Below are 26,729 nucleotides of genomic sequence, written 5' to 3'. Positions count from 1 at the left end.
AAACCCTAGCCCTATCAGCAGATGCACCGCAACCATTCAGCCTCCAAGCATCGTACAACGCCTCCAGCAACCACGCCAAGCCTCCATACCCTCCAGCAGTGACGCGCCAACTCCCATACACATGCCAACGCACAGCCTGTACTCTGTACCTGCGAAAGGGAACAAACGAAAGCAGCAAAATACAAAGAAAGAAAAGTGTATTTTATTTTTATTTTTTTAATGTTCGGCTATAAAGCCTATGGATTTCTGGTTGTAAACTCTCCTTTTTATTGACACGGAATAGGCAATACAGACATATATTTACGAACATACGCAATACAGACACATTTTTTAGCATACCAAATATAAAATAAAGGCAATCAAAAGGTGATTGGAAGCGTCTTGTATTCTTTTTCTTTGGATCGGTTCCATTTTTCTCTTTTTATTTTGTTTTTTAGCATTACAAAGTAAAACAGAGGGTTTACCTCGCTGCTAGGTCGTCGGTCCCCTTCTCTTCGTCAAAATTGGAGTTAGAAGCGGGATCTGTGGCTAAAATAGGCCATACTTCGAAGCCGGGAGTGCCGGACACCGCACCTTGCGGCGGGCTGGTGCTTTTTGAGGGAGAAAACGGAGGTGCAGCTGATGAAAAGGGGCTAGGGTTTGGGAGCTTTGGAAATCTGGCATGAAATGGGGTTTTTATACCTGTGGGGATGACGTCGTTTGAGGCATACTACCGTGACCTCAAAACGGCGTCGCATAAGCCTATTCGCCTGACTTGATTCAGTTTGCTGCCCCGATGACCCACGTGTTTTAGTGGTGAGGGATTATTTGCAATGTTGGTCCCTCCCCTTTCACGCCATGTGCAAATCAGTTTCTATTCATCTTTCTTTTTCTTTTAATTTTTCCCCACAATTCGCGTTTGTTTGCAAAGGGGTCCGACCCTGAACACTGCGTTTTGGTGAGCTGGGTTATTTCCAGCTTAAGTCCCCACGCATCTGTGCGTATGGCCTATTGGTCCCTATTGTCATTTTTGTTTATTTTCAAATTATCCCCTTGTTTTAGTTTAATTTTAATTAAGGTTTTTTTTATATAACCCAATTTTATTCTTAATCAGTTGTTTGTATTGTTTTAAATGTCTTTGGTAATTGTTATTGTTTCGTTGTAATTTTGTTTTTTTTTTTTTTTGTAATGATAATATCACATTTCATATGCTTTGATTTTTTTTTACGCTATCATACATATATTTTTACTTTATATTTGAGTAAATTCTATTTCATATATATATATATATATATATATATATATTGTTAACTTTATGTTATTTTATTCATATGTTTTCTTAAATTTATTATTGTATTTTATTATATAATCCTATATAACACATCTTCTAAATTGTTTTTATATATGTATATGTTATAGATATCTATATTTGATATATACGTTATTAAACTTATGTATTTTATACACATAGTTTTCTTTATATATGTATACATAGGTAGGTTCTTAAAACTATTATATAATTGGTTATAAAATTAATTTAATCATGCATGTATTTCTATGTTTTTACAAATAATTGTTTTTAAAAGTTATTTATACACATATACATATAATTTGTAGTCCATTATGTTTTTAAAGATTACATCGTATTATACATTTTTATTCTTATTATTTTTAATATATTTTACGCATATTTTAAATCTGTATTATATAAATCCTCATTTTTTGAAAACCAATATTATTCAACGTTTTGGTACGATTTTCGATTTAAACATTCATTTTATAATATGTATTTTAAATGATTAAGTGTATATCCCTAGTTTTTCTTTTTTTACAAATAAATTTTAAAATGCACCAATTCATTAATTCACTTGTAGCACAAATATTTGATTCATTAGGTCGTTTGTGTTTAGACATCGTCTTATACTACTTTGACTTTCAAATTCTATTTCGTTTCGCATATATTTTGTTGGTTGTTTTACATTGTAGCATATACATTATTATTGCATGGTATTCATCTTATTGATATGTCGATTATTATTCATACGTGATCGAAATTGGGTTATAATTTTTAGATTAATTATGTTTAATTGCTTATTCTGCTAGTTGATTAATATTCTTATTCATCAAACATTATACCTCATCTGTGCATATTACCCTATATCATCGTTTTCCACTTTGTTTTTGAAATGTGGTTTTTTGTAAAATTCAAATTTTTATGATTAATTTCCTCTCATTTCAAATCAAATTAATACGTTTTAAGCTAGTTTTATAATCAATCATTCAAAACTTCTTTAAAACGAAGACGAGATTCGATATTTTTGCAATTAGTGAAATAGTGCCCTAACGTGTGTTGCAATTTCGCGTTTGCTCAAAATGATCGAATATCCCTTCAAAATTTCACTCATGCCTTTTAAAAATTCTTTAAAACGAAGGCAAAGTTTGATATTTGGCAATTCGCGGAATCGTGCCCTAACGTGTTGGGTTGCAATTTCTCGTTTGCTCAAAATAATCAAATACCCCTTCAAAATTTCATTCTGGTCTTCTAAAAATCCTCTAAAACGAAGGCAATATTCGGCGTTTGACAATTCGGGAATCGTGCCCTAACGTGCTGGGTTGCAATTTCTCGTTTGCTCAAAACAATCGAATATTCCTTTAGGTTTTCACTAATGTTTATTAAAAACCTTTCAAAACAAAAGATGTTCGATGTTTGACGATTTGAGAATCGTGCCCTATCGTGCTAGGTTGTATTTTTTCATTAGTTTTAAACAATCGAAGATCCCTTCGAAATTTCATTCACGTTTTCCAAAAACCCTTTAAAACGAAAGAAGTGTTCGATGGTTGGCAGTTCAGGGAATAGTGCCCTATCGTGCTAGGTTGCAATCTCTTGTTTGTCCAAAATAATCGAATATCTCTCCAGAATTTCACTCGTATTTTCCAAAGTGAGGCAATGGTCAATGTTTGGAAATTTGAGGAATCGTGCCCTACTGTGTTGGGTTCCGATTTTTTTTTATGGACTAAATAGTTGAGCATCCTTTTGTGATTTTCTAATTATAAATTTTCGGATGTTGAAACAAGAAGATTTTTGGTAACCAACTCAGGATATTCAAATGTTATTAAAAAGAACCACATTTCAAAACGTTTTTAAATCTTAGACAAAAGGACAGTATTTAATCGATTTGGTACCAATTTTGGGCGTAGTGAGGGTGCTAATCCTTCCTCATGCGTAACCGACTCCGCGTTTTCTCAAAAGTCCGTAGACCAAAATCCTTATTTTAGTGAATTAAAATACTTTATTAAAATAACCAAGTTCTTAGGTGATCCGATCACACCAAAACAAAATATCGGTGGCGACTCCATGTTTCATTTCTAAAATGTCGATTTCCCCGTCTTTCTTTAATCCTCGAAAAAGGATGGTTTCGACAGCTTGGTGACTCCACTGGGGATGAAAAGAGAGTCTGGCCACGGAATCGTGCCCTAACGTGTTAGGTTACAATTTCTCGTTTGCTCAAAATAATCAAATACCCGTTCAAAATTTCATTCTGGTCTTCTAAAAATCCTCTAAAACGAAGGCAATATTCGGTGTTTGACAATTCGGGAATCGTACCCTAACGTGCTGGGTTGCAATTTCTCGTTTGCTCAAAACAATCGAATATTCCTTTAGGTTTTCACTCATTTTTATTAAAAACCTTTCAAAACAAAAGATGTTCGATGTTTGACGATTTGAGAATCGTGCCCTGTCGTGCTGGGTTGCGTTTTTTCATTGGTTTTAAACAATCGAAGATCCTTTCGAAATTTTAGTCACGTTTTCCAAAAACCCTTTAAAACGAAAGAAGTGTTCGATGTTTGGCAGTTCGGGGAATAGTGCCCTATCGTGCTAGGTTGCAATCTCTCGTTTGTCCAAAATAATCGAATATCTCTCTGGAATTTCACTCGTATTTTCCAAAGTGAGGCAATGGTCAATGTTTGGAAATTCGAGGAATCGTGCCCTACTGTGCTGGGTTTCGATTTTTTTTTATGGACTAAATAGTTGAGCATCCTTTTGTGATTTTCTAATTATAAATTTTCGGATGTTGAAACAAGAAGATTTTTGGTAACCAACTCAGGATATTCAAATGTTATTAAAAAAGATCCACATTTCAAAACGTTTTTAAATCTTAGACAAAAGGACAGTATTTAATCGATTTGGTACCAATTTTGGGCGTAGTAAGGGTGCTAATCCTTCCTCATGCGTAACCGACACCCGAACCCATTTTCTCAAAAGTCCGTAGACCAAAATCCTTGTTTTAGTGAATTAAAATACTTTATTAGAATAACCAAGTTCTTAGGTGACCCGATCACACCAAAACAAAAGATCATTGGCAACTCCATGTTTCATTTCTAAAATGTCGATTTCCCCGTCTTTCTTCAATCTTCGAAAAAGGATGGTTTCGACAGCTTGGCGATTCCACTGGGGATGAAAAGATAGTCTGGCCGCTGAATCGTGCCCTAACGTGTTGGGTTGAAATTTCTCGTTTGCTCAAAATAATCAAATACCCCTTCGAAATTTCATTCTGGTCTTCTAAAAATCCTCTAAAACGAAGGCAATATTCGGCGTTTGACAATTCGGGAATCGTGCCCTAACGTGCTGGGTTGCAATTTCTCGTTTGCTCAAAACAATCGAATATTCCTTTAGGTTTTCACTATGTTTATTAAAAACCTTTCAAAACAAAGGATGTTCGATGTTTGACGATTTGAGAATCTGCCCTATCGTGCTAGGTTGTATTTTTTCATTGGTTTTAAACAATCGAAGATCCCTTCGAAATTTCATTCACGTTTTCCAAAAACCCTTTAAAACGAAAGAAGTGTTCGATGGTTGGCAGTTCGGGGAATAGTGCCCTATCGTGCTAGGTTGCAATCTCTCGTTTGTCCAAAATAATCGAATATCTCTCCGGAATTTCACTCGTATTTTCCAAAGTGAGGCAATGGTCAATGTTTGGAAATTCGAGGAATCGTGCCCTACTGTGTTGGGTTTCGATTTTTTTTATGGACTAAATAGTTGAGCATCCTTTTGTGATTTTCTAATTATAAATTTTCGGATATTGAAACAAGAAGATTTTTGGTACCAACTCAAGATATTCAAATGTTATTAAAAAGAACCACATTTCAAAACGTTTTTAAATCTTAGACAAAAGGACAGTATTTAATCGATTTGGTACCAATTTTGGGCGTAGTGAGGGTGCTAATCCTTCCTCATGCGTAACCGACTCCCGAAACCGTTTTCTCAAAAGTCCGTAGACCAAAATCCTTGTTTTAGTGAATTAAAATACTTTATTAAAACAACCAAGTTCTTAGGTGATCCGATCACACCAAAACAAAAGATCGGTGGCGACTCCATGTTTCATTTCTAAAATTTCAATTTCCCCGTCTTTCTTTAATCCTCGAAAAAGGATGGTTTCGACAAATTCTACACGGGTAAAGGACACAGGCGTGTCCCTAAATGCTTAGGACGTGTGAACCACACGGGCTATCAGCACAACCATGTTGATATGGTCACAAGGGCATATAGCCCTTTTCACACGGACATGTGCCCCTATGTCACGTGTTATTTTTCAAAGTTCTTAAAATGACCCGAATCGGTCCCGAATGGTTTCAAATGAATGTTTTGAGCCTTGTAGGCCCATATTAAGGAGTTTATGGTAAAGTTGGGAAAAGTTTCAAATTTGACCAATTCTTGTGACTCGGATAACGTGTGAATGTATGTGTTCAAATTAGGTAATGCCTTGTATTCCGTCTTGGCGTAGGGTACGAGTGTGGGGTGTTACATCTGTTGACCTTTCTTTGCTTCTCTAACTTTTCTCTGATTTCTGCAAGCAGTCTTTTCGATCTCATTATAAAAAATTAACGGTTTCAATAGGTCGTCTCTAGCCATAAACCAAGGGCACATGTAGGAATTAAACAAAAGAAAAATTAGAATCTAACAATTAAATTAAAAACAAAAAAAATTTAAAATAAAAAGAAAATTGGATAAATTAATAGAAATAAGGTTTTCATAATATTTTAATTTCCGGCAACGGGGCCAAGAACTTGATGCGTCGTGAAGCTAACTAAAAATTTTACTAAGGCAAGTGCACCTATCAATTAATAGTATAGCTACGGTGAGCAAAGATATTGTTCTCATGAAGACAAAAAGTACTAGTAATTATCGTCTTTCTGTTATTTAATCGAATAATTCGAGTGATTGATTAAAATTAAAATTAACTAAATTAATTAACTAACAAATATGAAAAAGAACAAATCACGAAAATAATCGATTAACAACCAAAAAGCGAAACAATACCCAAGAAATAATTCACCTAGATTTCATTTGTTACTTTAGCACCTTGATCCCTAGAAATCGCTAAATTATGCAAGTATCTCTTTCGAGCATAAGAGCAATTGACTCTAGGTTGATTAATTGAAATTTCTTTCTAATTAAAACACTTTTTCTAATTAAAACTCTTATTGTTACATTAGCTCGTGCTATGAATTCCCCTATTAGATTTGACTCTAACTCGGCAAATTTATGTCGTCCTATTTCTAGGATTGCATGCAACTCTACTCAATTACACAAGATCTACTCTTAAACAGGGTCTATTCAACCTCCGATTTAAACATATCAAATATGGATCAATAATTTAGAAATGTTAAACCAAGAATAAAACACACATAGTTGAGAACAAGAAACTAAGTATTTATTGCATAAAATAAAAATCAAATGACAGAATCCATCATAGGGTTCATCTCCCCTAGGTATTTAAAAAATTAGTTCATGCTTGAAAATAACAACATCCAAGATATAATATAACTGAAAGAAATAAAGAAACACATGATAACTTCCTAAGAAATCAAATGAGAATCTTCAATGGTTTTTTTCGAGTTGTTTTCTTGAATATTCTTTGACGACTCACTTATAGCTTCTTATTTTTGTCATATATACGTCTTAGAATGCCCGAAAAACCTAAAAATTGCAATTTTTTGAAGTTTGGTCTGAAATCCCGTGAAATTGACACGGCCTACCATACGCCCGTGTGGGTCAAACGGTTGTGTGGAATGATCCAACCCATGTGGCTCTTGTAGCTTGCTCCAATGCTTCAATTTTCACTCTTTTTGCTCCCAAGTGCTCTATTAAGCATTAGAACATATATTTAAAGGATTAGGAATATAAAATTCACAATTAATATCGAATAATAACCCAAAAATGCATTAAGAATGAGGTTAAAACATATTACTTTTAACACTTATCAAATATCCCACACTTAAGCGTTTAATTGTCCTCAAGCAAAATTCTCAACTCATATCCAAGTTAACTTCTCTTAAATTATTATTTTCATTGAAAATGTCTTAGGATAATTCTCACATTCAAGATAGAAAAAACTTTCGGCTCAAATCATTCCATTATATTGACAATTTCAAAAAAAAATTGCTCATACTGTGAGCATAGTATGGTCGCGGTCAAGCAAGTATGCCCCATTGTCTATCGATTACTTAATTTTCAGGTTGTATTTTTTAAATTAAAAAAAATCCATTCATGCTAAAAAAAAGTTAAGAATTAAAGTAGAAAAACAATAAAAACTAAAATAATGCATCATATTTATCTCATTGGTGAAATTTTTAATATTCTTTTTCTTTTCTTTTTCAATCTTAAAATTTTAAATTTAAAAATATCAAATTTTATTAAATAAATTATTAAAAATTATTAGTGCTAACCAATTTATTACTATAATATTTAAATAATTTTCAATTTAAAAATCAACTTAAATATCTCATCTTTCCTGAGCCAGAACCTTTCAAGCATCATCAATATAGGTGAATAGAAATGATCTGCTGCAACTCATCATGCTTGTAGTGTGGGCTGTATCAGGAAATACTTTCATAGGAATTTGTTTGATGATCTATGGGTTCCTCCAGATATCACTGCTTTGGAAGGCGATTCACCTCAGCATATGAATCTTCCAATGGCAGCAAGTTGTTTCTTTGACATGGATCGAATATGTTTGAAGTACAATCCAAGATGGAGATCATGCTTCAAATTGCACTGAACAATAAAAATGACAAAACAGCTGCAGACAATAATTTTATACTAGTTTGGATTAGGTAGGGACTAGGGAGAACCACCAATTCAGGAGCTTTAAAAACATCTTTTAGACTACATAACCAATACCTCAACTACTTACTAAAAGAATATTAACGTTAAAAAAAGCATTAATATATAATAATGATGAGTCAAGGAACGTCGGAGCTCTACATCACAAGTCAGAATGGCACATTATACTCGTTTTGTCATATTTGAGAGAATTTTTTCTTCTTTTTTTCAACAAAATTTTGCTTCAAGTGTTAAGTGTTGACGTCTGAAATTCCCTTCTTCTGTCAACCTAAAAAAAGGAGCAAGCAGGCTTACTAATATTGAAAAAGAAGTATGATGCCAATGGCCATACCTGTATGGTGATAACAGAGGAGTTCGTCTTTTATTGCGTCTGAACTCCAAAACTTTCTCCATTTCATATAAACCGAAGATAGCTGGAATCTAGAATTCTGGTAATGTAGAACTAGGAGGCAATACTCGGTCTAAGAATCTAAATTACGTGCTAACATTGATGGCTTTCTTCTGAATATCACTACATTAGAAGGCACCACATAGCATATGATCTCCCGAGTAAAGCAGCAGCCATTTCTTTAGGATCAAAGATGATCAAACCTGCAATCTATAACCAAACCGATTCATCATGCATGTGATATTAGCCAGAACTTGTAAGGGGAAATGTTCCTATTATCATTCACTTGATAACAAACTGAGAGAGACGGTGTCCTAACAAGAAGGTTACAGTGTGACAGTGCTAGAGGCTTAATGTGACCTATGATAGGGAGAGGCTAACCCAGTTATCAGAGGCATATAATTAATTTTGAAATACGAAACTAAAGAAATCTATGAGAATGTTTTCATGAGTATGCTCATTTTTTAAACTGTTTCTTCTGGAGGGCAACAGTGTTATGCAACATGCCCCCTGTGAGTTAGATGCAGAAATAGATAGAGAGGTAATATAAATTGTTTCTAAGTCTTCTTTTACCCAAAATGCACAGAAAGAATATGCGTCAGTAAATGTGTGCAAGTTGAGGGCCAAAGGAGTAGTTCAAACAAGGATTTACCCGGTTGAACAGGAGGAATTAGCAATTAGTTTTTGCTGTCCATCTAGGAATGCAATCTGCTTGTGCTTTTTCAGAAGATGTCAACATGAATTATCCTTACTAGTGAAGGTGAGAAATAATAGGCCAATATGCACCTTTCTTTGCTATCCATCTAGAAATGCAATCTGCTTGTTCTTGTTCAGCGGATGTCAACATAATTTATCCTCACACGAGGAAGGTTAGAAATAATTGGCCAATATGCACCTTTCTCATTTCGGCATTCTTCTTCAAGTAGAGGACAATTTCTGATATCAAGTACACCAAGAGTGATAGGCAGGCCCTTTTCTGGCAAGCACTGGAGGTTAGGGCAATTCCAAACATCTAATGCTTCAAGAGAAATAAGGTCCAGGAGCCCCTCAGATATAGATTTCAGCTTAGGTAGTCTCTGGATTTGCAGGTGGACAAGATTTGGAGGAATCGTGAAGTCTTCTGGAAAGGAAACCATATCCCTATCAAAATCACCGACAATTAAGTCTTTAAGAGAAGTAAGCTTGTGCAGGTGCCACATTGCACAGCGTAACTTGAGTTGCTTGCAACCCAATATAGTAAGTGATAGCAGGTTTGGGGGAAAACCACTCTCTGGAAAAGCCTCTATACATGGACAATCAAACATTGTCAGATGTTGTAGAGTTGTGAGGTCATGCATCCGATTGGGTAGGGACTTGAGATTCTCACATTCGAAGATTAACAGTGCTCTGTGGTTATGAATGGGCAACCCGCTTTCTGGGAAATACTCGAAGGAAGAGCATTGATTTACATGCAACTCTGTGAGATGTTCAAAGGTGGACAGGCAATGAGGTAAGGCTCCCAAATTTTTGCAGTTTCCAATTCGAATGAATTCAAGTGACCTACTGTTCAGCAGCAACCTCTCTGGAATATCCAACCAATTGCAATCCCAAATCTCAAGGCGCTTAAGAGCAGCTGGTAACTCACCAGATGGAAACAAAAGAGACGGACATCCCACAATCTCCAAATGTTTAAGATGACATCTGGTGATGCTGCTGCTACCATCGTGCACCAGTCCTTTAGGTAGAGACTGTAATGAGGTACATTCCAATATTACCAGATTCTTTAGAAGAGAAGGTAAACTTTCACTTGGAAAAGACAATAGTTTGGGGCACCATTTAATATGTATGTCTTTCAATGTTCTAAGCTTTTGCATCCCTTTTGGAAGCTTCACCAGGTTACTGCAATCTTCTATTTCAATATACTCTAGGCTGGAGGGCAGCTCTTTGTCTTCATCTATCAACTGCAACAGTTGAGGACACTTCATGACTGCTAAGCGCTTCAAACAAGAAAGGTTTGCAAATCTGGCACCTTCTTGCCAGAGGGATCTCAGTTCACCACAATCTTCAACCTCAAGAACTTGAAGTGATACCAAGCAGGTAAACTCTTCGGGTAAGCAAGAAAGATTGGAAATGTTCTCAATTTTCAACCTAGTGAGAGCAGTCAGGTCCTTGAGCCTTGTAAGAAACCGCTCATCACATTTTTCTAAATTCAACTCACGAAGAGATGGGAGACTCAGAGTTGGTGCTGTGAGCAATGGGCACTCAAAAATGGAAAGCTTTATGAGGGAAGTAAGCAGGTTGGGCAAATCGCCTACCAACTTTGGACAACTCTGCAACACAAGTTCATGAAGATAAGGGAATACGTTTTCTGCAGCTTCAAACTTCAAAGGCTGAAACCATTTCTCCCACTTCGACAGTTCTCTAAATGTTAAGAGTCTCTAGGGATGGAAAAAGCTTATCAGAATAAGGAGTAGCCCCGTAAAATTCAGAATCCTCCAGACTTACTCCACACATTCTCTCAATGTGTAAGTCCTTGAGGAGGGGTAATCTCCCAAGTGAAGGTAATGATGTGATGTTTGAACAATCACATAGATTTAGATACACCATATTAACAAAAGAAGGATTCCCAATCCAAGATGGGAACTTTGACCCTTCATAAAAGAATATGCTGAGTTTCTTTAGATTTTGATGGGGTTCTAGCATGTCAAGAACTTCAAATTCATCTACTTCACTCTGAATATCATTCGGAGCACTACTCCATTTCATTACTAAATCATCAAGTCCACGTTTCTCCTTTAAATTGGCAACCCTTACATCTCGAATCTTAGCCACATTTTGCAGGTCAAATAATGAAAGCTGCCCTTGAAGATGAGACAGGCCTTTCGGCTCTGTTATCCTACGCCCATTGCCTTTTGCCACAATAAACTTTGACAGCTTCTTGAGATTGATCAACTTACCAATATGAAGTGGCATCTCTGTCATATTATCAGTACGAACAATATTTAGATAATGGAGGCTAATTAAATTCCCCATTCCTTGAGGCAATTTAGTAAGTTTCTTACAATGACTCAAGTCTAATGTCTGTAAATTGCAGAGAGCACATAGTGACTCAGGTAAGTATCTAATTCTAGTGCGAGACAAATTCAGGTAGCATAAGTGACTGAGATCGCCAATACAATCTGGCAGCTCACTGATGCAATAACCAGTCAAAGATAGCACCCTTAAGCAACCAAGTTTTGCCAGCAGGTCTTGGAACACTTTATTAGTTAAATAGCATTCTACTGCCAGATCTGGCACAAAGACAGGTAAAGCTAGGAATGTTCTTAAGCATTTTGTTTTATAGAAGGGTTCAAATTTTCTGAAGACATCATACTTCTGACGAATGAATGAGGAGTGACGAACCCTCTCAGAAACATTGTACTGCCCATTGCTATTAACCTTGTCCTCCAACCTAAAGCAAACTTCCCCAGCAATATATTGAGCTAAATCGTTGATGAGGTCATGCATCATGTAACAAGATTTACTAACACTTGATTGTTGAAAAAATGACCTTGATAATAAATCATGAAAATACTAAGAACCCAAGTCTTCCACTTTCCTCAATCCCTTTGGTTGATGGATAAAACCTTCAGCTATCCATAAATGAACTACTTCATCCTTTTGAAATTCATAGTCCTTGGGGAACAATGAACAGTAAGCAAAACATTGTTTCAAATGAGAAGGAAGATAATAGTAGCTCAACCTCAGGGCTGGTAGAATATCACAATTTTTTTCTGGTAAATCCCATATCTTGCTATTCAGTATATCTTCCCATTCATGATAACCCATCTTGCAGCGCAATAGGCCTGCAAGGGTTTTCACAGCCAAAGGCAAGCCCTTACACCTTTTCACAATTGCCTCACCAACTACTTTTAAATTTGGATGATTATCAAAATTTGTACTCCCTAAAGCATGTTGTGCGAACAAAGACAAACAATGATCATACGACATTTCTTTCAAATGGTAAGCAGAAACAGTTCCCATCATTGATGCAACTTGTTGATTACGGGTTGTAACGATGATTTTACTTTCTGGAGAACCTGCTTCAAAAGGACTGCGAAGAGCCATCCAGTCGTTATAGTTCTCGTTCCAAACATCATCTAGAACCATCAGAAATCTTTTCTTAGACAGCATTTCCGTCACTTCATTTTGCAGCCCGTTCAAGTCATTCTTATCAGAAGCCGTTGAATTCAAGGATTCTAACAACGTTTTCATCACCCTAACAATATCAAATTCCTCAGAAACACAAACCCAAGCTCTCAATTCAAAGAAAGTCTTAACTCTATCATCATTATAAACGAGCTGAGCAAGAGTAATTTTCCCCAAGCCCCCCATTCCAACTATGGGAATCACAGGAACCCCAACCTCACATGATTCTTCCTCCCCAAAAAGAAGTTTATTAATAATGAAGTCTTTCTCACTCTCCCTGCCAAACACAAGAGATTTATTTACCAAAGAAGTACTGGGAATCCTTTGCTGCCTCCTATTACGGCTACCCCCAATTCTTTCTATCAAACCAAGTTCATCTTTTTGTTTAGCGACCTTTTGCATTCTTGCGGTTATCTCCTTTATTTGAGCTGCTAATGAGTATTTAAAAGTAAATTGATCGAAAAAGGAATACATGTATTTTCGTATCTTGCCGATGATTGTTTGACTTTCTTCCTTTGATTTTTGACGCAGAGCCACCGTGGAAAAATCATCAAGCACATCCTCGATATCGTAGGCCAAGTCTTTGAGGTCGTTAAGCCATATTTTAACGAAGCGAACAGTGAACTGCCTCTCCTCTGCATCTTGGAGCACGGCCTGGATCTTGTGGAGAATAGTTTGCCAATTATTGAAATGGTTATGGAGCTGTTCTTTGCGAGCAAACTCCAGCAGCATAGGGGAGACCAGTTCCTCGGACAAAGTCTCAAGGAGAGAAGAGATAATGTTCTCGACCACCACAGCAGCTCCACAGTCCATGGAACGGAAGCAGAATCTTTCGACCGGAAAACACAGGCTGTGATGGTAGTAGAAAATAGAGATGACCCACCAAATTAGCAACGACTGAGCAGGAATTAAAGTATAAAAGGCGAAGAAGGAGGCGTGCTTCCCTTCCTTTAAGTACAAAGGAAGCTCAAGTTTTAGTGGGTGTACGAAAGGGCACTTTTTATTATTATTATATATATATACAAGTAGTCTGTATGAATTAACCAAGGATTAACTTAAACAGCCATGGTTGCCGCTCATTGGAAATGAAATCTCTGTGTTTCGCCTTCATAATCAAGCTATGATGCATGTGTTGAATAATTGAGGAATCATGACAACTGATGAATAAGTTTCTACTCCCTAATTTGTATGATGTTTTTTATTTTGTACATAAAAGAAATCTTTATAATTTTTTCACATAGATTTTTATTGTATATGTGAAATTATATCCATATCATATTTACATTTTTCCTGTTAACTTTTATTTTGATTATTAATCTTTTTTAAAATCTTGTTTTAGGCCTAAAATAGTGCATTATATTTATCCCAATTATGAAAATTTTAAAACACCAAAATTAATTAAATAAATTATAGCAAATATTCACACTTTATCAAATATCTAATATATCATATAAATATATACATATAACCCAATAAGTTTTTAAAAGATAATCCACTTATATTATTTATTTAAATTCAATCTCCCAAGTTTTAAGTTAATTTTCTTGGAATAGCTCTATCAGAATTTTCTATTTCTTCCTTGTATAAAATCCAATAATTTTTAAAAATATAATCCACTTATTTCTGATTAAATTTTGATATTTTAGTTTAGAAGATAAATATGAAATATATAAATTTAAATAAAACAACTCCTAGACACCACCAAGTAACTCAAAAAAAAAATCCTTTTGAAACCAAAACGCACTTATATTACTGTCAAACCTCCGATCAGGACCCAAGTTCTTCAACCTAAAAGGCGAGTATCCATCATTATCCTGTGTTGAAGTTGGCATGCATGCAGCAGATAAAGCAACCAAGGAGCAAACCATGCAACATAAATTATGCGGATGAAGTATGAAGAAGCAGATCAAGCCGCACTTACTGCACATAAAATACATACAGTCCAAGTTATGTGGATGAAGTATGAAGATCAAGCTGCTGTAGTATTTCCGGATGATATACATGTAGCTACTGAAGTTGATGCTACTGTTCAATTTCATTTTCATTTTGTTACTTTAACTAATATTTTGTAACTTAGTTAAATTATAACTAAGTAGGTATTGTATTTAATCTAATTGGGTGCTAATAAGATTGATAGATCAGCTTACTTAATTGTGCAAGTTAATTTGCAAATTGCAATGTGCAAGCGGTACAAGTAAGTCTAAAAATAGTAAATATGTTAAAGCTGACTAGCTTATGACTGATATATGTATTGGCAGTATGACATCTTCTTTAATTAATGAATTTCAATAGAAATTATTCAAGAAAAATACTCTCTCAATTTTTACTTTTTTTACCAAGTAAAATTTGTTTGTTTATCGTGCAAATATCGAGCCTTTTGAAACTCAATCTTCCTTCATTCTTTATCCGGATTTATTACATTGTTACTCAAGTTTTACATTGAGCTTCATGCTTACTCCGGATAAATTGTTCAAAAACCCAATACCCTCGGTCCAGATTCGCACATGACAACATCACTCCGCGGGTCTAGGTACCTCCGGTTTCAACAATATTGGTACAATGGATAGACCGTCGTTAGCGCGTGATCCCAGGAAAGCAAGGTATTCTTGATTGTTTTCTCCATTGCCAAGAGTTTAGTAACCCATCAGAGACATCACCTGCAGCCCTGAGAAGCAGTAGCAAATTCATGGGAAGCCCTTCAGCCGTGTAGGCCGGTTCATTGAAGCCAAGGCATCCGATCGTTGTTGCTTTGCAACGGAAATCGTTGGTGTGGAGTCCACTCAAGTTAAAAGGTATGCAAAGTAGTTGCCGGAAGTCATCGTTTTTGCCTTTACGACCTTCGTCCTATAAGGAATGAAGGGTCGACAAATTCGACTCACAGTTGCACCCTATTAAATAGATTAATTACCAGAGGTGAACATGTTGTTCTCTATAAATTCATTCTTTTATTAATGTGTTCCATATTTTCTGCAATTTCTAGGCCAAGAAGGTTCCATATTAACCATTGACGGCTGCTGCAGGAGTGGCAGCCACTAGGTTTTGCTGGGAAAAAAGGAGGAGGAGGAGCAGGGAAAAATAGAAAAAGAAAAAAATAAAGGTAAAACAAGGAAGATTTTAGGTTTACGTGAACCAATAAAAAAATAGGGAGTATTTCTCCTTAGGTCCCTTTACTCTTTATATTCATGCTATTCTTTCTGGGTGAATTTTCTTTTTAATCCCTGATATTTTCTATGTTTTATTTGCTTAAATTTTAGTATATTGTTTGTTATGTGTTATTATTGTTATCTTTTTTTTCTCATGAAAAATGAAACAGAATGTAAATAGGCATGGGCATAAAAATATATTTGGGGGGGGGGGGGGGGGTTGATATTTTTAGTTTTATTTAGTTATTTTACAACAACCTCAAAGGTAAGATAATTTTATATTAATATATATTTAATTATTACAAAATATCATTTATTGATTGATATTAAATTTTATTTTATATTATTAATTTGATTAAAGACGTTATGCCTTCTATTTGCAATGCATAATATATTAATAGTCCTTTAAAAAAAATCCTCTATTCAGTTGCTTTTAAGTAGTTCTAGATTTAGAAATTAAATTGTAAATATGATTAATAAATTAATTTATACACAATCTGATTAAAAAAATGTTAATAAAAAATATTTAATTTTTTATCAAATTAATTTAAACAAATTTTGCAAGCATATTTAAACAAATTTAAGGTTTTTAAATTTTTTTTATATTTAAAAACACTGTTTAACAAATAATATTTACAATAATATTGTTTTTAATTTTAAAATACTATTTTAATATTGTTTGTAAAACAATTTATAAATATTCTTTTAATTGTTCTAAAAATACTAATTTAACAGTATTAAAATAATTTGTAAAACACTATTTTAATTCCGTATTTATTATATGAATTAGTGTAATTAATTTTGATAATTTAAATAATTATCCAACCTATGAACACTTCTAACCACACCCTTACTTTGCATGTAAAATTTCCATTAAAAATATATTAAATAATTATCCAAAATAAATTACCGTGGATGCATGTTATATTTTGTATAAACTAATACTCACTGCAGCACTACAACAACATAAAATTGTCATTCTTCTGTTTTAGATCTAAAAGATGAACATCTTCAATAAGTTAAGGCAACAAATTATGTAAAATCCAAATAGATGCCTTATTACTCCTTTCAATCATCCATTTTCTGATGGAGTTGTAGGAAAAGTAATTATTATATCATCCAACTGAAACTACTAATACTAAGAAACAAATAATTAAAAATAAAAATCAAGGATTTCAAACCTTTCTTCTTACTTTCAGACTTAGAGACACGTCATATTGAGCTGCAAAATCACAGTAACTGATGTCAAATTTGATGCTTTTATTTTTTCTTCAAAGGATACTCATTTTCTTGTCTCTTCTTCAATGTGAGTTTTACTTTGCCTTTGACAAGTTTCACTTTCACATCTATGAATTGATTTATCAACTAAGCTTAGGAGGTTTTTTATTTATATCAGTTACCATACTTAACTCTATACCTAACTCATTCTTAAAAGGACTTCCCTTCATGCCTTCAAATGCTGGAAACCGTACACCCTTCTTGAGAAACAGGAAGTGTTGTTTCCTTTCAAGGGCGACTCTTGAGAAATAAAAATAAAACATAACAGGAGAGTATTTTCTTTTTTTACTTTCAAATTACGATGGCATTAGCCCACTAGAAACCAATTGCTTTCACTGCACATTGCAAAGCAAATTTGTATTCCAGTGATTATTGGCATTTGACACTACTAAGAATTAATGCCACTCGACCATTAAATAAGAAAACCAAGGCGTTTGGCTTTTAAGTGCAAAATGATATTTCACCATTCACTCTCAAACAAAAAAGAATGACTTCTTTTAGTTGTTGGATAGATACAATGATCGTATTTCTTTACATTACGAAGAATTTAGACGGTGAAAAGTAGATAATTTCTGTTATGTGATTTTGTCTCAAACCAATGAATCAAGCTCAGTTTCGCATCGAATGATCGTGTAAGTTCATTAATTTAATTCCACACTTACTTTTGGGTAATAGACTATTAGACTTGATCATCTTCATAAAGCATATAGCGCAAGCCTAATTCATGCCTTATATGCACATGTCAATGGTAGAGGACTCCGACAATTTATCTTTGTAGTTTAGACTTAGATTCCTCCAACGATGAATGTAATTGATGATTGACCCATCTTTCTATTGTCGTGCACTTGTAAGCTTAATCATGCTAATAATGCGACGAGTGCTATAAAATTGGTTGAAAATTTCTCATTCAAGTTATTCTCAACTGTCAATTATCCTAAGTTCATATCAATGTCGATCTTATTACTTTAATGATTAGACGAATTGCTTCACGAAGAGATTTCCATCAAATTGATGTTATTGCAAGTTTCCACAAAGTGTGTGCAATATGCTAATGTGGATTTCTTTTACCATCAAACTATTGAAATTTTGAAGGTTGATGGCTTTGCATACACGTATCAATTTGAAACAACATGGTCAACTTGATTTTTGATGCAAGATAGTCAGTATTGCACGGTGGACGAATCGTTTTTATAATTTAACTGGTACGTATCAGTATTTTTAAAAAAATATTTTATATATGTATATAAAAATATTTTTAAATATTGAATAAATAATATTAAATAAAATTTAAATATTTCAATTATATAAAATATTTGTTAATAGACTCCACAAACAAAAATTTATCATTCAATAATTTCAAAATTAACAAGAAAAAAAAAGCTGAAAAGTGAGGGATTTTTTTCAATAAAAGAAGATGAAGATGATGAGTGAGGATTAATTTCTTTGGTAACCAAGTGGGTGAGTTTTTTTATTATATTTTAATTTTTATACTTTAAATGTGAAAGTACATCTCAAAAATTTTAAAATGTAAAACTTCACTTTCCTTATGTATTATTTTTTAATTGGTTAATACATTCTAATTAAGTCTTTAGCATAATAATAAATAGTTAAAAAATTATTTTTAAATATTATTTATGCATCAACCGGTGCACTAAGTTCTAACTGGTGCGACTAGAATTGACCGAAATGATTCGGTGCAACCAGCATGGACTGAAATTTTCACCAGTGCGGAAAATGATGTTACTTGTTCTATTTTGATTTTAGAACGGTGCACACTGGCAGGAACCGATGGAAACCAACCATCATGCCTTGATAGCTTCCTTGATGAGGTGCATAAGTTGATCTAAAAAAACATTTTTGAAGTCTTTCATAAAAAAACCTTGGTTTCACTAACTTCTTGAGGAGTTTGATGTTGAATTTCGTTGGCAACAATCTAATTACTTCCACTTAAACATTCAATTTGAGCAATTATGAAAGCAATTCATCATTCATTCCTTTTATGCTTGTTGCAATGGATTCTATAAATTTTGTAAAAGTGGTTTTTTCTTCAAGGAAAATAATGCTAGTTGTCATCAATGTCTAGCTTTGATATTAAGGTTTGGAGAAGCATTGTTGCAAATATTTCTTCCTCTAAATTTTGAGCTAGAGAAGGCTTGATGTATGACTTGTGGACGAGTCAACGAAACAAAATACGAGGTTACGAGAGTAAGTTCGAGTGGTAAAAGGCTAGCGAGTGTGAGAGCATTCGAGTGTTGAAAAGGCTTTAAAACGAGTGAAACACGAGTGGAGTGAACATTCAATTTTTCTTTCGAGTGATTAATAAGGTTTTTGTGGTGAAGTGTTCATTTTCCGTTTTGTTTTTTTAAACATTTTTCTTTTCAGTGATAAAATCATGTTTGGGGAAGACTTTTCGAAATATGAATTTCAGTATTTGTTGAAAGAAATGGAGTGCATGCTCGACCGAAGAATTGAGCCGATCCAAAAAAACTAGATCATCGAGCCAGAACCCAACGAGAGCAAACTAGTCCAAGTGAAAGGGCAAAAACGAGAGTGCCAAGGAGACGAACGTCCAATGGATGTTCGAGAAGAGATTCTTATCGTGAATCCTATTCCTCGAGGAATCAAAGACAAAAAGAAGCAAACTTTGAGTCTGAGATCTTTCAAGATGACGAACGAGAAAGTATAAGTTATTCGTCATATGCCTCAAAGAAATCATTTGCGAAGGAGTCCTTACGAATGAGTGAACGTGAATCCTATGTAAATCATTCCATTCATACCCGACAGAAATCATCTCATTTTGATTCTTTTGTTTTATCTTCATATTGTAATGAAAGGAAGTGAGACAAAGAAATAAAAAGAAAAGAGAGACAAGAAAAGATTATGAGAGAAAATGAGAGAATCTTGAATGAAATGGAAAAAAGAAACAAAGAAATGAAAGAAAAATAGGAAGAGAGGAAACAAAATGAGGTTGAAAAAGAGAATGAGAAAGAAAAAGAGTTTGATCAAAAGAAAAGAGTGGAAAAAGAAATCGAGGTAAAAGAAACGAGTGTCTTCAAAGAAAAAGATTCGAGTGGAAAAGATGTTAGTGAGCAAGAACAAGTGAGGAGTGTTTCCACTAACCCACATATTAATTTTTCTTGTGTTGTTACTTTTCAGGTTTCTAAATAATTAGTTAATAAGTTCCAACTTCATTACCTCCCAAAGGAGAGACGGTTCACGTTGGTTGGCAAAGGTAATCCTAGTCCACCTCTACCACAAGGTAAGGAAGGTAAGTGTTATAAAGCGTTTCAGTACCCATCAACCTACTTGAGTGTTTGTGATTATATTGATGATATGGTCAATTTCCATTCTTTGATTAATGGTGATGTGTTTATTTCAAACGATGGCAAGGAGAGCATCACTAATGGAAATTGTGGTGTTAACGAGCATGTTGGTGAAGTAACCCTCGATTGGCAATTGCGTAACTTGGCTATGCGTGATAGTGAATGTTCATATAAACATTTCACTTTTTCTGATTGTGGTGATAATGAGCATTCTTTGACCTATTGTGCCAAAACCCACATGTGTGTACAAGGTTGATCGAGTGATACTTGAGTTTTATGATTGTTTGACTGATTGCTTGATCACATCAACTTTACATAACATACGTGGGACATTGGAAATCAAGAAACTCTTATTGTATATTGAATCGAGTGACCAAGCTCGTGTGTTCAAACTTGGAATTTGTCATTTTGATTCGATATGTGGGAAAATCAGGCATCCTAAATTTTGTGCAACCAATTTTTATTTGTTTGATGCTTGGACTATGACTAAGGAAACGAAATTTAAAGATTCTGGTTATAACTTAAAATTGTTCCTTGTTCATTCTATGTTGCTAGTTATAAAATTCTTGACTCATCATGAAAAGGTAAGACTCATTGATGTTTTTTAATTACGGCAATTGAAGTTGCATGTTGTTGAGAAAGTTGCTAGTGATATAGCTTCTAAAAGACCTCCTTTATTCTGTTTTGGTTAACTGTTACTCTCAGATTGTAGATTTTGTTGTAAATAGAGGCATGAAAAGTTTTTTACATGATGTGCATGCTTATAACTTTAATTTGTTTTGTTTTCCTACCATGTTGCCAGCCAAGAAATATGTAAGTCAGCAAGAAATGGTAAGAGAAAATTTCATCTTTGATCCTGGTGAATATTATTCCATATCATTGTATAAAGGATTTGAGCCCTACAATGTTGTTTTTCGAGGTAATAATTTTTAAAGGACTTGTGATTCTGATTGGTTGTCATCGACGAATTTCTTACTTCTTCATGATAAGGTAAGACCCCTTTTTATTTTTGATCCCAGCATTGGTTTAATTGCCAAAGTTTGGATTAAGAAACTGGAGCGAGATTGTATGTTCTTAACTCGGTGTGTTCCTAATCTTCTTCTTTATTTTGTTGTTGAAACTTTGAAATGGACTATACAAAAAGAGGAAGGACATGTGACTAATACTTGGTCTTTCCCAAGTTGTGTGTGTGAATCAGGTTTTTGTGAGCCGCTCTATCCCAATCGGCCACCAAGAGTCTTATAATGATGAATGCTTTGATGTGAACAACTGCCTCGACTTGAGGACAAGTCACTTTGCAGATGGGAGGAATGATGTATGCACGTCTGGGGCTCCCTCAAGTGCGAATCAAGATCCTATCGAGCTGCCAAAAGGTCCCATGACTCGAGCTCGTGCCAAGCAACTTCAAGAAGCTTTAACAGCTTTTTTGATGCACATTTGGGATGAGATCAAGCCCCTTAACGTTGGAGAAGTTGTGGACAACTCTTTAAAGACTCATTGAGCTCTTTTACAAACCGACTTCAGCTCCTCTCTAGCTCCCTAAACTCAATTCAGCTCCAATCAGCTCACTTGAGCTTGTTTCAGCTAGTTTCTTTTCCATTTCAATAAACTAAGTTTTCACTTTGTTTTAACTTAATTTGCTACAGCTCATGCCGAATTCCCTAGCTCAATTTATTGCATTAACTTGTTTTTGTTTATTTGAGCTAGCCGAATGTAATATGCTAGTTAATTTTAATTTAATGTGTCCAAAATTAGTTGGTTGTTTTTTAGGTTGTTAGTTGTTGTTTAATTATGATTAAATGATATAATTAAATGTGTTCATGTCTTTGTAGGTTTAGCCGAATGTGAAGATACATTAAAGGCTAGGTGCATGTACAGGTTTGTTCAATGAATGAGAAGATTCATGCATGGTCTGGTTCAATGCTTAGAGAAATTATGTTCATGTTCATAGAAGACTAATTACATGCATTGTGTTATGAAGAATACATTCCCTTTGGACGGCACACATGCATGTATGAAGGGTATTTATTGCAAGTTCATGTACGGCCAGGTTCAAGCTTCCTTCCAAGTTCCACGCATAACCGAATGTATGTGAGAGAACTTTTGGAGTTTCTATGCACCTATTCGGCCAAGAGACACCTCTTAGAAGCTTCATGCACCCCATGGCCGAACCTAGACAAACCATTGAGCTTCTAAGGCTTCACATTCATTCAAGATGCTTTGCTTACACATGAAGCTGTCCAATGGAGTTCCCATCAGCCGAATCTAGCCCTAGCAAATTAAGGACTTGTTCTAGATTATTCTAGTGCATTCATAGCCGAAATACTTAGCCCTTAAGTTAGTCAATTTGTCCATTCGGCTACTACATGTTAGTCCATCCCCATCTTTCGAATTTCTTTCTTGTTATCACCAAACCCGTCCTACCTATCCAACATCCATCTTTGTTTCCGTAGCTGAACCTATCACTACCCTTTTCACTTCTTTGAACCCCTTCCGCTTTAATCAAACCTATCCATCCAACTTCTACTTCTAAGATCAAGTAACGAACGACTCTTCTCGTCTATGATCGGGCAACCACATGAATTCGAATCAATCACCCGAACCAGATCACATTATTTGGCATCAGAGCTTGTAAAACGAGGAGCGCCGACGTTCTTATCAAGATCAAAATAGGTTCGTTGTGAAAAAAATTAAGTTGTATTTTGTTTTCCTATTGTAATAGCATTATTCTAAAGTAAAAAAAGAAGAAGAAGGAAATACGAAATTATAAAAAAAGGTGAAGTGTTTAAAAAAAATTATTCTCTACTGCTTATACCTTTGTTTCAATCGTCAAGTGTTTTTTTCATCAACTTTGTACCCCCCCAAAAAGCCACACTACATTAAAAATTTTCTTTTTAGCCTACCCGTACACCCATTCATCTTATCCCTTGTAACCATTTTGAAGCCGACCCCAAAGCACCAAGACCAACACACGAAAGACTCTTCTCATCTACGATTAGACAACTACGTGAACTCGACTCTCCTCGTGATATGATTCGGCTCGAGTGATGGAGTCGAGTTCACGTAGTTGCCCGATCATAGACGAGAAGAGTCATTCGTGTCTTGGTCTTGGAAGTAGAAGTTAGGTGGATAGGTTCGAATAAGCGGAAGGGGTTCAAGAGAAATGTAAAGGGTAGTGATAGGTTCGGCTAAGGAAACAAAGATGGATGTTGGATAAGTGGTTCGTGTTTGGTGATAACAAGAAAGAAATTCGAAGATGGAGATGGATTAACGAACTTAATGTCAAGAATGATTCAACACTAAAAAGTGTCACCCCGGTTCCTATATTGTTAAGGTGGATAAATGGAATAGAAGGATAGGTGAACGCCACACCAAAGAAGGTGATAAGTTCAAACAAGATCGGTAGACGCCACTAGCACAAACTAGATAAGTCTTCAAAACTTGTACGATATATGAGAGGAAGCAACCTCACAAGAATAATGTTTATTCAATAATTTGGCAAAAAGTTCTTTTACAAAGAAATAAACAAACTATTTATAGTCTAACAAGTGATAGCCGAATGGTCAAGTTAACTAGCTTAAAGGCTAAGTACTTTAGCTAAGAATGCACTAGAATATTCTAGAATAAATTGTTAAAGGGTTAAGTCCACATTCGGCTGATTGGAACTTCAATTGGCAGCTTCATGGTTAAGCAAAATTGACTTGGATGAATGTGAATGAATGACAGCTCAATAGCTTGTCTAAATTCGTCCATGGATTGAATGGAGCATTAAAGAAGTGTCTTTTGGCCGAATAGACACCTAGGGAAGTCATGTGGGCAGCAAACGATTCATGTATCAAGAACTAGATGCATTCTCTCATTCGTTGTAACTTGCTATCCATGCATCTTCTCTTAATCTGCATTCATGAATTGAAGTTGGAAATTGATTATGCAGCTACCCCTTGGCCGAATAAGTACTTGGGAAACTCAATAGATCACACACATACATTCGGCCATGCATGGAACTTAAAGGGGTCTTGAATTTGGCCGTTCATGAAATGCAATAAATGCCCTTCATACATGCATGTGTGCCGTCCAAAGGAGAAGTATCTTCATTAATCCAAATGCATGTAATTTACCATCCATGTACATGGACTTAATTCCCTCCAAGCATTGAACCAAGCCGTGCATGAATCTTCTTATTCATTGAACAAACCCGTACATGTACCTAGCTTTAATGTATCTCCATGTTTGGCTGATTTGGCTGAACCTACAAAGACATGAACACATTTAATTATATCATTTAATCATAATTAAATAGCAACTAACAACTTAAATAACAACCAACTAATTTCGGACACATTAAATCAAAATTAACTAGCATATTAAATTCGGCTAGCTCAAATAAACAAAAACAATTAATGAACTAATTTGAGCTAGGGAATTCGGCATGAGCTGTAGCAAAATAAGTTAAAACAAACTTAAAACTTAGTTTATTAAAATGAAATAAGAAACAAGCTGTAAATAAGCTAAAACGAGCTCAAACGAGCTGAAACAAGCTCAAGTGAGCTAGTTGGAGCTGAATTGAGCTGGGGAAGCTGGAGAGGAGCTGAAGTCGGTTTGCAAAAGAGTGCATTGAGTCTTCAAAGAGATGTCCACAGCTTCTCCAATGAAAGGGGCTTTGTTTCATCCCAAATTCGAGTCAACAAAGCTGTTAAAGCTTCTTGAAGTCGCTTGGTACGTGCTCGAGTCATAGGGCCTTTCGGAAGCTCGATAAGGTCTTGATTCGCACTTGTGGGAGCCCCGGGCGTGCATACATCATTGGTAGTGGAAATGTTACTGCCACAATTAATTTGGATTATTAAATGCTCCTTAAACCTCCTTTAAATGATGTATAAAACATACCTTGTAACAGCCACTTCATTTGTAACCGAAAATGACTTGATGTATGCACACTCGGGGCTCCAACAAGTGCGAATCAAGACCTTATCGAGCTCCCAAAAGGCCCCATGACTCGAGCATGTACCAAGCAACTTCAAGAAGCTTTAATAGCTTTGTTGACTCGAATTTGGGATGAAACAAAGCCCCTTGACGTTGGAAAGCTGTGGACATCTCTTTGAAGACTCAATGCACTCTTTTTCAAACTGACTTCAGCTCCTCTCCAGCTTCCCCAGCTCAATTCATCTCCAACCAGCTCACTTGAGCTTGTTTCAGCTCGTTTGAGCTTGTTTTAGCTTCTTTCCAGCTTGTTTCTTATTTCATTTTAATAAACTAAGTTTTAACTTTGTTTTAACTTAATTTGCTACAGGTCATGCCGAATTCCCTAGCTCAAATTAGTTCATTAATTGTTTTTGTTTATTTGAGCTAGCAGAATTTAATATGCTAGCTAATTTTAATTTAATGTGTCCGAAATTAGTTGGTTATTATTTAATTTTTTAGTTGCTGTTTAATTTTGATTAAATGATATAATTAAATGTGTTCATGTCTTTGTAGTTTCAGCCGAACATGGACATACATTAAAGGCTAGGTGTATGTACGGGTTTGTTCAATGAATGAGAAGATTCATGCATGGCTTGGTTCAATGCTTGGAGGGAATTAAGTCTATGTACATGGATGGTAAATTACATGCATTTGGATTAATGAAGATACTTCTCCTTTGGACAGCACACATGCATATATAAAGGACATTTATTATATGTTCATGAACGGCCAGAATCAAGACCCCTTTAAGTTCCATGCATGACCAAATGTATGTGTGTGATCTATTGAGTTTCCTAAGTACTTATTCGGCCAAGGGGTAGCTGCATAATCAATTTCCAACTTCAATTCATGAATGAAGATTAAGAGAAGATGCATGGACAGCAAGTTACAACGAATGGGAGAATGCATCTAGTTCTTGATAAATGAATCGTTTGCTATCCAAATGACTTCCCTAGGTGTCTATTTGGCCAAAAGACACTTCTTTAATGCTCCATTCAATCCTGGACGAATTTAGACAAGCTATTGAGCTACCATTCATTCACATTCATCCAAGTCAATTTTGCTTAACCATGAAGCTGCCCATTGAAGTTTCAATCAGCCGAATTGGACTTAACCCTTTAATGATTTATTCTAGAATATTCTAGTGTATTCTTAGCTAAATTACTTAGCCTTTAAGCTAGTTAACTTGACCATTCGGCTATCACTTGTTAGACTATAAATAGTTTATTTATTTCTTTGTAAAAGGACTTTTTGCCAAATTATTGAATGAACATTGTTCTTGTGAGGTTGCTTCCTCTCATATCTCATACAAGTTTCAAAGACTTATCTAGTTTGTGCTAGTGGCGTCTACCGATCTTGTTTGAACTTAT

The 26,729-nt window shown here is 35.0% G+C and overlaps 2 protein-coding genes across 4 annotated transcripts; both read right to left on the bottom strand.

Moving 5' to 3' along the window:
- Positions 1-8,187: 8,187 nt before the first annotated feature.
- Positions 8,188-13,743, bottom strand: LOC107929628 (putative disease resistance RPP13-like protein 1). Of its 3 annotated transcripts, none has more exons than XM_041074358.1 (2): positions 9,142-13,743; positions 8,188-8,699 (listed from the first exon to the last, which is right to left on the bottom strand). In XM_041074358.1, the coding sequence occupies exon 1, from the start codon at positions 13,467-13,469 to the stop codon at positions 12,042-12,044; it is 1,428 nt and encodes a 475-aa protein (XP_040930292.1). In that variant the 5' UTR covers positions 13,470-13,743; the 3' UTR covers positions 8,188-8,699; positions 9,142-12,041. The 3 variants fall into 3 exon arrangements, with proteins under 3 accessions (XP_040930292.1, XP_040930293.1, XP_040930294.1); XM_041074359.1 differs by having other exon boundaries at positions 8,188-8,692; XM_041074360.1 differs by having other exon boundaries at positions 9,276-13,743.
- On the bottom strand, positions 9,320-11,975 carry LOC121205061 (putative disease resistance protein At3g14460). Its single transcript, XM_041075986.1, has 2 exons — positions 10,974-11,975; positions 9,320-10,906 (listed from the first exon to the last, which is right to left on the bottom strand). The coding sequence occupies exons 1-2, from the start codon at positions 11,973-11,975 to the stop codon at positions 9,320-9,322; spliced, it is 2,589 nt and encodes an 862-aa protein (XP_040931920.1).
- Positions 13,744-26,729: the final 12,986 nt, after the last annotated feature.

The sequence above is a fragment of the Gossypium hirsutum genome, chromosome A08 (assembly GCF_007990345.1).
Source record: "Gossypium hirsutum isolate 1008001.06 chromosome A08, Gossypium_hirsutum_v2.1, whole genome shotgun sequence".
Lineage (NCBI taxonomy): Eukaryota > Viridiplantae > Streptophyta > Magnoliopsida > Malvales > Malvaceae > Gossypium > Gossypium hirsutum.
This window is presented reverse-complemented; position numbering and strand designations above follow the sequence as displayed.